General features: G+C 37.1%; 1 protein-coding gene across 1 annotated transcript; it reads right to left on the reverse strand.

The window, feature by feature from the left end:
* Positions 1-5,466: 5,466 nt before the first annotated feature.
* LOC122315926 (quinone oxidoreductase 1-like) lies at positions 5,467-12,184 on the reverse strand. The gene is made up of 5 exons (XM_043132273.1): positions 11,923-12,184; positions 11,644-11,785; positions 10,320-10,546; positions 6,605-6,862; positions 5,467-6,068 (listed from the first exon to the last, which is right to left on the reverse strand). The coding sequence occupies exons 1-5, from the start codon at positions 12,154-12,156 to the stop codon at positions 5,763-5,765; spliced, it is 1,167 nt and encodes a 388-aa protein (XP_042988207.1). The 5' UTR covers positions 12,157-12,184; the 3' UTR covers positions 5,467-5,762.
* Positions 12,185-13,518: the final 1,334 nt, after the last annotated feature.

Consider the following 13,518-nt stretch of genomic DNA (forward strand, 5'->3'; position numbering starts at 1 on the left):
ATGGAAGTTCAGTATCTGGTACACATGTTGGAACAATTCAATTAACCAGTTCTATCATCTTAATAGATGTCCTATGTGTTCCATCATTTTCTTTCAATTTAATTTCAGCAAACAAATTAACATCCTCTCTCAATTGTTGTTTGCTTTTCTTTTCCACTTACTGTTTTATACAGGACCTGCTTTCATAGACAACGATTGGGAAGGGTGAGCTCAGGCATGGCTTGTACCACTTTATTTGCAAAGAAGTCCATCTTCAGCTCTAGCCGATTCATTCCCAGGATACTCACACAAACACTTTACTTGTTTTACTTCAGTTACAAACCTTGTTTCCAATTTAGACCTATGGCATTATCGGCTTGGCCACTTATCCTTTCCTAGATTACAGTTGATTTCTGATCCCATTGTACAGAAACACAGTTCTTCTACTAATGAAAAATATTGCAGCATGTCCTTTAGCAAAGTTTCATCGTTTGTCCTAATAGTTCTCATTCTTCTTCAAGAATATTTGAGTTCATCCATTGTGATCTGTGGGGTCCTTGCTCTACAGTTGCACATGATGATTCAAAGTATTTTTTTACCATTGTCAATGATTTCTCTAGACCAACATGGTTTTACTTGCACACAAAACAGAAACCAGAAAATGCATTGAGGTTTTTTATAACCTTGTTGAAACCCAATTTGGAGTGAAAATTAAAATCTTAAGAAGTGATAATGGTGCTGAATTTAAGATGAAAGATTTTTTTTTTTTTTAATAAAAAAGGAATCATTCACCATAAAAGTTGTGTAGCAACACCTCAACAAAATGGCATTGTTGAGAGGAAACACCAACATTTATTAAATGTTGCTTGTGCACTACTCTTCTAGGCTGGTTTACCTTTAACCTATTGGAACGAATCTGTTTTAACAGCCACATACATCATCAATAGACTTCCCACACCCATTTTGAACAATCAAACCCCTTATGAGCCTCTATTTAAACAAAAACCTGCATATGCTCATATGAGGATGTTTGGTTCTCTATGTTTTGTAGCCACACTTCTCAATGGTAGAAAGAAATTTGACCCTCGAGATCGTGCATGTGTCTTCCTTGGTGATCCTTTTGGAACCAAGGGATATAAACTTTTGGATCTTAAGGGTAGCACTATTTTCATTTCAAGAGATGTTATTTTTCATGAATTTATTTTTCCCTTTCAAACATCAACTTCTCCTCGTTCCAAAGGTTCATCATTACCCACTTTTTCTACCCCGTCCATTCCTCTATCTATTTCTCACTCAACTCCCACTCCTCCTCCCATTTCTTTATCCCCTCCCAATCCTGCCAACTCTACTTTTTCTACGGATAGCTCTTCACCATCTTCTTTTTCAACTCCAAATACTCCTCCTTCTGAGACAGAAAAGCCCATTATTTCTCTGCCACCAGAACCTCTACTTCGAAGGTCTACTAGAGTTAGAACTGCCTCATAATATCTCAAGGACTTTCATTGCACATAAGCCTTACTTGCACCTCCTAAACAATCGGGTTCTACAGCAAATCCTCTATCAAATGGTAAATCCTTTTACTTTCTGGTTATCTATCTTGTCATCATTTTAATCCTTCTTTTCAAGCTCTCTCTTCTTCCATTTCCCTTCAAACTGAACCTACCTCCTATAAGCAAGCAATTAAGGATCCAAACTGGTGCAAAGCTATGGAGGCTGAGCTTGAAACTTTGGAAAACAACCACACTTGGATCATCACTAATTTACCTGAAGGAAAGGAAGCAATTGATTGTAAGTATGTCTATCGAATTAAATTCAAGTCTGATGGTACAATGCAAAGACTTAAAGCTAAACTTGTAGCTAAAGGCTACACACAACAAGAAGGTATAGATTATACCGAAACTTTTTCACCAGTTGCAAAACTTATAACTTTAAGATGTCTACCCAGTGTTGCTGCAGTCAAAGGATGGTATTTACATCAATTTGATGTAAATAATGCATTCCTTAATGGTGATTTACATGAAGAGATTTACATGAAGAAACCACCAGGGTATACAAAGGGTCAGCCCAATCAAGTTTGTAAGTTGCTTAAGAGCCTTTATGGCCTTAAGCAAGCATCAAAACAGTGGAATTCAAAACTGACTTCATCCCTTCTTGCTTTCGGATTCCTTCAATCCAAGGTTGATTATAGTCTATTTACAAAATAAGAAGGGGACACCTACACTGCCTTACTAGTTTATGTTGATGATTTTTTGGTTGCTAGCAATTCTAATGAGTCCATTGCTTCTCTAAGAACTTTTCTCAATAACAAGTTCAAGATAAAAGACCTTGGCTGTCTACGTTATTTTTTGGGCTTAGAAATTGCTAGATCTTCCAAAGGTATTCATATTTGTCAAAGGAAGTATGTCTCAGACATTTTAGTTGATTCGGGTATGCTTGGCTGCAAACCACTCAAACTTCCCATGGATCAACACTTAAAAATCAGCAAAGCTAAAAGGGCACCTTTACTTGATCCTAGCATTTTTAGAAGGCCGATTGGTAGGTTATTGTATCTCACAATAACTTGACCAGACATTTGCTTTGTTGTTCAATTGTTAAGTTAGTTTATGGACTAACCTCCTTCATCACATCTGGCAGCAGCATATAGAATCTTGAGATACATCAAAGCAGCCCCTGCTCAAGGCCTTCTACTTTCTTCTTCTTCTCGGTTTCAACTCAGAGCATTTTGTAACTCAGATTGGGCCTCTTGCCCGGGCTCGTGTCGATCCACTACAGGTTATTGTATTTTCTTGGGCCACTCTCTCATTTCTTGGAAATTCAAGAAACAAACTGTCGTCTCACACTCATCAGCAGAAGCTGAATATAGATCCATGGCTGCCACTTGCTTAGACATCACTTGGCTTCGATATCTACTCACAGACCTTGGCATATCTCATCCACAAGCTGCTCTCCTCTTCTGTGACAATCAGACAGCCCTCCATATTGCTACAAATCCAGTGTTTTGAGAGAGAACGAAACATATCGAACTTGATTGCCGCTTGATCCGAGACAAAATTCAAGAAGGAAGTATTACAACATCTCATGTCTCCTCTCAAACACAGCCGGTCAATACATTTACTAAAGCTCTACTAGCTCATCTCCTACAGTCACACTTGTCCAAAATGGGAATAGTCAATTTCTTTTCTCCATCTTGCGAGGGGGTTATTACAAGATACAGGCCAAAACGACTAGTCTTTTTGTTATTAAGGCTCGTTGTACATAGGTGTCGTAGTCCATTCTTTATTCTTTGTTTTTATTCTTTCTATTTTATATTAGCTAGCACAAGGCCATAGGTGTAGTTAGTTATTCAATTAGCATCTTTTCTGTATATATGATCCGCTTTGGCATATTACGCTGGTATAATCTTTTTCAGTGAAATAGAAGAATCTTTTTCACCTCCATTTTGCTCTATGTTGTCTTCTCGCTCGACTGCAAGTTTTTATTATCTTACAAGTTCTGCCGAAAAATCTCATGCATGCATTCGTGATAAGATTGAATAGAGCACTCCTTTGTACGTTTATAAATAAAAATACTGCATCTCGCTGTACGATTTGTTAATATGGACATCCGAATCGCGTTACGGCAATGTTGACAGGATTTTGGTACCGTCCCCTAGATTTACATTGACTTGATGGGTAAATATAATGATACAAAAAAGAATTTAAAAGTACAAGAAACAGAAACTGCGACGATGCCATTACCATTTCTAGTGATCAAGAACTGCTTTTCGGGTGGCAAGTATGGCTTCCTCTTGCTTGGTTCACCTAATTCCCTGCTCGAAACAGTTCTCCCATTAAATTTCAGTTTTTGAGGAATTAAAAATCCATATTTTCATCCATCATAACTCATTATAATGTCATATATGAATTATTCCGTACTTTTTTGTTTAAAAATCCAAGTTATCGAATCAAAAGCATTTACTTGTCTACAACATAAAATTTTGAAGAGAAATTTACAAGGAAACAGACAATTGGAGGGAGAAAGAGGTAAAATCGATCAAAATAATTAAAAAAACCAAGACCATGTGGGACATTTGGAAACGAGATTATTGCCGGCTACGATGAATTTGGTGACGCTGAGAACACCTTTCTCCTTAAACGCAGAGACAGTGCGAGGACCAGTGATTCTCTCTATGGTGCCTTTGAAGGCTTCATGAAGCTTCTACGACAGCAACATCTGTGTCTTTCTCAGAATTTCAGGAAAGCAAAAGTGGAGAGATTCGCTGGTTTTCCTCTCTCCGTTTCTCCCCTTTTTTAAAATCTTTTTTTAGCAGCTTTTATATTCTTCTGAGCTCAACTCGTTTGTCATTATTTTATTTTTTTTACAATGAGGAAAAATAGTGTTACATATTTGATATTTTATTAAGAAATGTTACTTTATTATCCTTACACTACATATCAATATATATTTATCATTTTTATTTTTCTATTTAAATATATATATATATTTACATTTCAATATACGTGTGTTAAAATAAAATAACAAAATGATAAATCACATATTATGTAAATAATGATAAGCAAAAATTTTCATAACATTATTTGAAAATTAAGATTTAGCTAAAATGAGAAACTCAGATTTAAAAAAAAAAAAATTAATTAATTTTTTGATAAAATAATTTTTTTTATTAGTTATAAATATTTTTTGCACTCTTGGATTAATCTCTATTAATTTTAGAAAAATTCTACTTATCATTTTCTATAACACATATTAATATATAATTTATCATTTTTATCTTTCTATTTAAATACACATAATTATACATCAATATCCATCTCATTATCATCGATTATAATCTATTTCAATTTATTACTTTGAAAGTAAGAAGTTTCTCGTGAAATCACATCTTCCTCTTTCAACTTACAAATTTTAAAAAAATAATAATTAAAAATCAACGTTATATTTCATAACTTTATATTTTTTTGTGAATAATTTTATTTAAAAATTTTTACACCGCACATGCCATAATTTGATTTGCATGATTCAATTTTTAAAATTTATGCCATGTGTAGCTTTATCATTTTTGCCTTTATTTTTAAAGATCTAGTTTCAAATTTGAGCCTAAAATCAATCCGAAAATCTTTTTTATTTTTTTTAAATAGATATATTTTGTCATGAGTTTTATAAAAACTATATAGTGAAAATGCTTTAATACGAAGTTTTGAAGGAACAGAAGCTAGTTATGTATTTTTTTTTTTTTTCTTGATTTTGCTAATAGATTACGAATTATAACTATCTACACTCTACAGTAGATTCCACCCAAAGAATCGCAGTCATGAACATATATCAGTTACGTAGGAACACATGAAAGAGTACTCTAAAAAAAAAAAAAGCAATGGGTTCTTTATGCGATATATGCATGAGATCGCCACAACCTCGATACACGAAGGTCGTCACATGCACAGCTGACTCTCAGTTACGCAATCGGGTTACTCACAGTTGTATCCTCCATAGTAAAAACCAAGCCCTATATAATAGAGAGTCAGATAACCAAGTACTACATTAGTTGCGGTTCACACCATTATCATTCTTGATCCATATGTTACATTCTACTGGTCTTTCTATGTACAACCTTTTAAGAGACGAGAAATCTAATGCTTTCACGTGCAAGATAAAATCATCACTTCTCCAAATTTCTCTTCTCCGGAGGACATTCACATTCTTTCCACACACCACACGAACTACAAGGCATTTCAAAATGATATACCACTAAGAAATTTGGAAGTAAGGACTTACTGCAGGATGCCTTATGGGATAAGCACAACAGATCCAGATGTCTTCCTGCTTTCAAGGTCTACATGTGCCTGTACTGCCTGAGATAAAGGGTAAGTATGATTTACTCGAACCCGCAGGACTCCTGATGCAACATTAGCAAATACCTCCCCAGCAGTTTCCAGTACCTCATCCCTAGTGGTAGTGTACTGCATGAGGGAGGGCCTTGTCAAGAAGAGGGATTTTACAGCAAGAGCTGACAATGGAACTGGATCTGGCGCACCCGATGACTGCCCAAAACTAACCATGTACCCACGAGTCTTTAAGCATGCCAATGATCCCTGAATATGTTAAATTCCAGTAAGAAATATACGGGTTTGGCAGGTCCGGCCTAGAATTGAGAAATGTAAGGGCTATATAGGAGAGAGCTGATTGTAAACAGTTTTGATGTGTTGAGGTGATCCTCGAATTAATACTCCAAACCCTACACACACACACACACACATATATATATATATATATATTGATAAGTAATATTAAATTTTATTGATATAAAGAAAGGCGTAAGCCAGGTACACTAGAAGTATACGTATATATTTTTATCAGTCTAATAAAATCTTTTTTTGATAAGTAGTCTAATAAAATCTTTAAAGGCTCAGGGTAAAGATGGAAGTTAAAGTGAGTTGAACAATAAAAACAACTTTGCATCCTAGGCTACTAAAATGATATCACATAAGGAGCTACGAGAATCACATATAGATATATCTCAAACAGATCATTCGATGCCCCCTACGTAGAAGATGAAGCTATTACCGTTTAACAGGATTACTACAGAAATTTGGAGGGCAGGGGGAATCAGGAAGAGAGCAGCCAGTACCTGAAAGGTATCTTTTCCTACGGAATCATAGACAACATCAACCCCATTGCCACATGTTATCTCGTTGACACGAGAAACAAAATCCTCTTCCTTGTAGATTATAACATGGTGGCATCCATCGTCTTTGGCTTGGGATGCCTTCTCTTTGGTTGAGACAGCTCCAATGACAGTGGCACCTAGGGCATTAGCCCACTGGCTTAATATAGATCCAACTCCACCAGCTGCTGCATGAACAAGGATTGTGTGTCTAGGTTCAACCTGTATACAACACAATTATTTCATATCAAGAAGCATGTGCAATTAAGACTTTTTTTTTTTTACTTAATAAGAGTTTTATTACCATAAATAGGCATAACCCAAGTACACAGGAAGTATACAAGAAGAAATACCTACGTAACTAAAAAGATAGAAAAAACTAGAAAAACTCCAACATATCATCAACATTCATTACATTAGCCTTAGCCCATAGACATAGAGTTTTACAGAAAAATTCCCTAATTTCATCCATCAATCGTTCTGTCTTCAAAACATCTCTCATTCCTTTCTAGCCATAGACACCACATCAAGCACGAAGGAATCATTTTCCAAATGGCTGCAAAAGGTAGACTCTGCCCAGAAAACCTCCAACAAGCTAGTAAATTCACCGCATGCTTGGGCATCACCCAGGAAATACCCATCCTTCCAAAAATGGCATTCCACAAAATTTTAGCCACCTCACAATGGAGAAACAAGTCATTAACTGATTCGCCATCTTTCTTGCACATAGAACACCAATCAACAATACAAAGACCAAACTTTCTTAGATTTTCAGTGGTCAGAATTTTATCATGAGACACCAGCCAACAGAAAAAAGCTACCTTATTCGGCACTTTAACTTTCCAAATACTTTTCCAGGGGTAATCGCATACACCTTGGCAGGTTAAAGCATTATAAAAGGAGTGAACTGAGAAGCTGAAATTTATTTCATGAATCCACAACAATCTGTCTACACTTCCTCGGACAAATTTCAACTCATATAATCTGCTGAAAAAATCTGAAATTACATTAACTTCCCAATCATTTACATTTCTCACGAAGTCAAGAGTCCATTGAATGCTATTATTCAAAAAAGAGAATGAATCAGCCACAGTTGCATTTTGCTGCCTTGCAAACTGAAAAAGTGAAGGAAATTCATCCTTGAGAGCTAACTCTCCTCACCAATTATCATGCCAAAAGTGAATTCTTGATCCACCCCCCACCTTAAATTTGACATGTTTAACAAACTCCCCCCAACCCATTCGAATTGACTTCCATAATCCCGTCCCATATGCTCCTTTTACTTCATTTGAACACCAACTACCCCACATACCCCCATATTTAACATCTATCACATTTTTCCATAATGCATTTCTTTCTAAATGATATCTCCATAACCATTTCCCACATAGAGCTTTATTAAAAAGCCTCAAGTTATGCACACCCAAGCCACCATTTGAAATCGGTTGACAGACCTTATCCCAACTCAACGAATGAAATTTATTTTCCTCCCTTTTACCTCCCCACAAGAAATTCCTACAGATCTTTTCAATTTTCATAGAAACCCCAACTAGTAGAGGGAAGAGAGAAAGAAATGGCCGCTGCTTCGAGGATAAGGAACGCTCCCCAGACAGTTTTAGGGACTTTTTCTTTCATACTTTGTTGTTGTGGGCCTCTTCTATTGTATGCAATGGAATGAGTCTAAATGATGTGCACGCTACTATCAGTAGCACGTAATTTTTGTAATTAGGCTCTTTCTCGTATATTTCTTGTGTACTCGGGCTTTGCCTATTTATGTGGATCAATAAACTTTTTTTACCTATAAAAAAAAAAAAAAAAGTAGAGGGAAGAGAGAAAGGAAATATGTTGGAAGATTGGACAGCGTACTCTTGATTAAAGTGATTCTATCCCCTTTAGACAAATATAATTTTTTCCAGCTGGCTAACCTCCACTCAATCTTCTCAATCACTCATTCCCAAATTGAAACGGATTTATGCGAGGCACCTAAGGGAAGGCCAAGATACATCATAGGCAGCGATGATATTTTGCACCCCAAAATATTAGCAAAATCTGAAATATTTGACACTAAGCCCACCGGAATTATTTCAGACATGGTTAAGTTAATTCTCAATCCCGACACAACTTCAAAAAATAGCAAAAGGGCTCTTAAGTACCGAAGTTGTTCTTGATTGGCTTCACTGAAAATTAATGCATCCATGACAAGAATAAAGAGGAAAGGAGATTCCGGATCTCCTTGTCTCAAACCACGTGAACTATTGAAGAAAGCAACGGGTTACCATTCACCAGAATGGAGAATCTTGGTGTAGAAATACAATGCTTAATCCACGTACACCACCTCTCACCAAAACCATATCGACCAAGCAAATACAAAAGAAACTCCCAGCAAGATGGTTATGAGTGTTTTACAAATGCAAACATGAAGAAAAGGGAAGGGGTATATACATTACAATACTTGCAAGGATCATTTTGTTTCAAACACTTAAAAGGGGAAACATGTACCACCAAGGGTGGTGAATCAGTGGTTCTTGGGTTACTCCCCAGTGGTTTGGCATGTACTAGGCCCTAGGTTCGAATGTAGATTCACCTAATTCGCTGCCTGAGGATCCATTGAATTCCCTAGTGGGACTGAGCCCCTCCTGTCCGGTTCTCAATGGGTAGGATGCTACTATGGTCACCCGAGTAGGAAAGCCACATCTGGTTGCCCCCTCCAACCCTTTTTACTTTCAAAATAATAATAATAAAGGAGAAAACATGTTGGACTATGGAATGCAGTGGCCAAATAAAAAAAGAGGCAGTTACATATTAGCTGGAACACTATTTGTTAAATTATCATAAGCTATCTAATACATATAATACCAGTACATGCTTACATTGGATCAATTCCATTTCATCTGATACATATGGAAAATATGTTTTCCTTGTATCAAGTTCTAGATTTCTATCAGCTCTTCATGTATTTATACCCTCTAATGGTTTGGACCTTCTTTCTTAACCTTGTTTCCCAGAAATTGAATAGGAACGTCAACCCACTTAATATCCATACCAAAGACACCATGGGGGTTAGTCAAGTAAGGGTTTCATTCCAGTACAGACATATAGAGTTGTATCAGGTTAATGAAAACTAAAAGAATTTGAGATAAAGTTTTAGAACATAATTTTTTTAGAGAGAGGCAGAGCAACAACCAAACATCAATTTTTTTTCTCCCATCTGGTCGTAGAACCAACTCACACACATAACTGAATAGAAGATACATTTTTTAGTGGCTTATCAAAATAAGGTCAACACTGCAACTTGGTTTGGCCAAACGCTATGATCATGCTTTTTGTAATCATCATAAATGCAGGTCAAGCATCAGCTGGTGATGATGATCCATCTTTTAAATAATGCAGGTCAAGCATATTGGTATATACATGCATTCACAGACTACGTTTGTATAAATGTATAGGATACACAATACATTATTGATGAGACATAAATATAACTTACCATAGGATGACATAATTGGTATCTCACCTATATCAAGTTTAATTGTCCAGCATATTTTCACATGCTTTGCCTTGTTACTTGTTTCAATAAAATTTTATTTGTTTCAAAAATGCATATTTTCACATGCTAAAAATGTAATGTTGATTACAACTTTCCGAGGTGTATATGCAGCTGGATCAGTATACAGCCTACCTTAAAGCAACGGCGGAGTAGATATTGAGCCGTCATACCCTTAAGCATTATAGATGCTGCAATGATAGGATCAATAGAGGAAGGAACAGGCACAACCTTGTTCGCAGGAAGGATTTGCTCTTCAGTGTATGAGCCCATTGGATTACCAGCATAAGCTACAAGGTCTCCAACTTGCCTGCCAGTCAGTCCAGGGCCCACAGCTGTCACCACCCCAGCAGCCTCCATACCTGCACTACCCAATCACATAAAACATTGGTCCCACCTTAGACCCTAACCTCAAACATAGACAGGGGGCGTGCAGGCAGATGCCCAAACGCAGCTGGGCATCAAGAACGGGCCCGGCTGGGCACATGCCCGCCCCGGGTTTACCCCATCCGCCGGACCCAATTATATTTATTTAAAAAATAAAACGACGTCGTTTTATCTTAATTTTTTTTTTTTTTTATAAATAAAACAACAACGTTTTGGGGAGAACTCTCCAAAATGACGTCATTTTGCATTAGGTTTTGCTTAAACACCCCCTTCCCCCCCCCCCCCCCCCCCCCAAAAAAAATAAAAAATAAAAAATCTTTCCTCTCTTAGTCTCTTCTCCTCTGTTTCGTCATCTGTTGGTTGCTGTCCATCTCCCTCTCCCCCTCTCGTCGTCGCCCCCAAAATCGCAGCCTCAGGTATCTCTCTCTCTCCCTCTCTACCTGAGTTTGGTCTTGGATTTTGGATTTTTTTTTTTTTTTTCGGTTGTGGAGGTGAGGGGTTTTGGGCAGGGCGGACAGCCGTGGGAGCCAATCCGGACAGGGGAGCACCCATATTTCGAAAGACCATATATGTAATGTAGCTTTAAAGAAAGTATTGTGTGAATGATGTCTTATTGAAGCAAGTTAATTTCATCACAATAAAAGAATCCTTTGTTAGTGCTAAAGTTTTTGTGATCTTGATATCCGTTAGTATCCAACTTCCTGACAAGCTAAAGGGCGTCATGATCATGTAGGGAATGTCAACAACCCTTCACTTACGTAGCAAGGAGTTTGAATGGGAATGAAAGGGTCACACTTCGGTTTCTGATGATTACCATCTTTGGAAAACATTCTATGACTCTATTATCAGTAGCATTTGACAACTGCATACACTCTGCTGGAGCGGTATATTTACAACTAAGTATTATATAATTGCTGAAAGAAAAAAAACAGTATCTTGGTCATAACCCAATTCCCCTTTGGAAAGTCTTACAATTACCAATCATATATATGTAATTCACATATGATAATCAACCTTGCTTGAAATAAAAGACTGTGTTCTACAGCGGAAACACAAGTGAAAGAAACCAAACCAGGAGTGAAGGGCAAATCAGGGGCCTTATAAACTCCTTTCCGGAAATAGACATCGATGAAATTAAGCCCAATGGCCTTGTTTTTCACTCGAATCTCCCCCTCCTTCGGCTCACCTATTTCCACGTCCTCCCACTTGAGAACCTGTGTATCAGAACCAAAACAGATACATCAAAAAATATAGTACTTAAACAGCTACTTATAAATCTGTACAAAACCGGAATGCAAGAACCCAAAAACGATGCGGGCTTCAATGTATTTTGGGTGAAAAGAAGCCTGACCTCGGGACCACCGTGTTCATGAACCCTAATGGCTTTGACCATTTTGGATGGTGGTGTGGATGCCGATGCTGCCTTCGTTGAAAGTGCTATCACAGTCACTATTGGGATTCTTCTTCCCGAACGTGCAGATGGAATTGGGTAATTGCAAGTTTGTGAAATGAGGTCTGGATTTTGATGCGATTTATAGGAGTGTGGAAATGGGATTACCGAAATTTTCTCTGTTAATAATCCCATAGCCTTTGACTTTTGAGAATTCGGTACGTCTGACCTTCTCAAAAAACAGCCCGCCAATTAAAGCATGACATGTAGATCATCCATCACAATTATTATAAACCAATATTGTACCATATTATAAATCAATTCCCTGCTGCAATGAAATGGTGCGATCCCTTTGTTCTCATCCCCCAAATGGAACGACACCCCTTCCCTGAAATATTACCCCCGCGTTGGTCGTTGCCCAGCCACAGCGCCGTTACAGATCTGGAGTCAGTGATCTGTCGCAACTGGCAGCCCCTTCACCCCTTCCCCGTCGCGAAAAATTAACCCTTCCCTGTCGCCGCACAGCCCTTTCACACCCACCAGTGACCCACCAGATTTGTACCAGCCACCGCACAAGAAGACATAGCCACTGCTGAAAAAGAAAAAGCCACCGTTGAAGAATATGAAGCCACTGTTGAAGAAGACGAAGCCACCGCAGAAGCACAGTGTTATTTTCGGCAACTCAGTAACCTTCGCTTATCTAGTTTGCCCTTTCACCATTTATTAATACAGAAACTAAAATCATATGATTATGGTATTATGGTTGTTGATGTGTTGTGTTAGAGACCTTGAATGTAAATTGGTGAAGAAGAACGAAATCACACAATGGAAGGCACAGAAAAAGAAATGCACAGAACGTGTTTGGTAATAGTTCTAAGAAGAAAAAAAATTCATAAACTAGAAAATATTTATCATGAAACTGTCGATTTGATATTGTAGCATGTAAATTGGTGCATGTTTATGACAAAGTTGGTAATTTCCATATTACATTATCATGAATTACCTTGATTTTTGTCATGAATGTGCTTCCAATTTTTTGTCATTACAATATACACAGTTTTTTATCAAGACATTGTTCAATGATTGTTACCTAACTTCCCCTACATATATGTTAAATGGGCCAAACCATTAATTCTAGATTATCATAATTCCCCTATATCACCAAAGGTGAAGATTATTACTACATTATCTAAATTAAGCTGCCACATATTGAACTCCTGCCGAAAGTATGATTTTAGAGAAATATTTAATGTTAGTTCCATTACTTTTTAGCATTTTATATATAAATTTTACTGATCTGGTTTTGTCCTCTATAATGCACCATTTTAATCCTCTCTCATGCTTCCATAAACTTCAATTATTACCAGAGTCTCCCGTTTCTTTTATGATTTATTTATTCTTTCTTTTCTTGGCAGCCCCTTTTGGGTTCTCTATCTTCCTTGCATACAAATCCTTGGATAACTGGATAGGTCACTTCAATTGAATGGCATGCCCATTTCTTGTCGTTACGAATAACTGGATATAGAGTGAAAAAAAGAATTGAGAATAAAAGAAATG

The sequence above is a fragment of the Carya illinoinensis genome, chromosome 7 (genome assembly GCF_018687715.1).
Source record: "Carya illinoinensis cultivar Pawnee chromosome 7, C.illinoinensisPawnee_v1, whole genome shotgun sequence".
Classification (NCBI taxonomy): domain Eukaryota; kingdom Viridiplantae; phylum Streptophyta; class Magnoliopsida; order Fagales; family Juglandaceae; genus Carya; species Carya illinoinensis.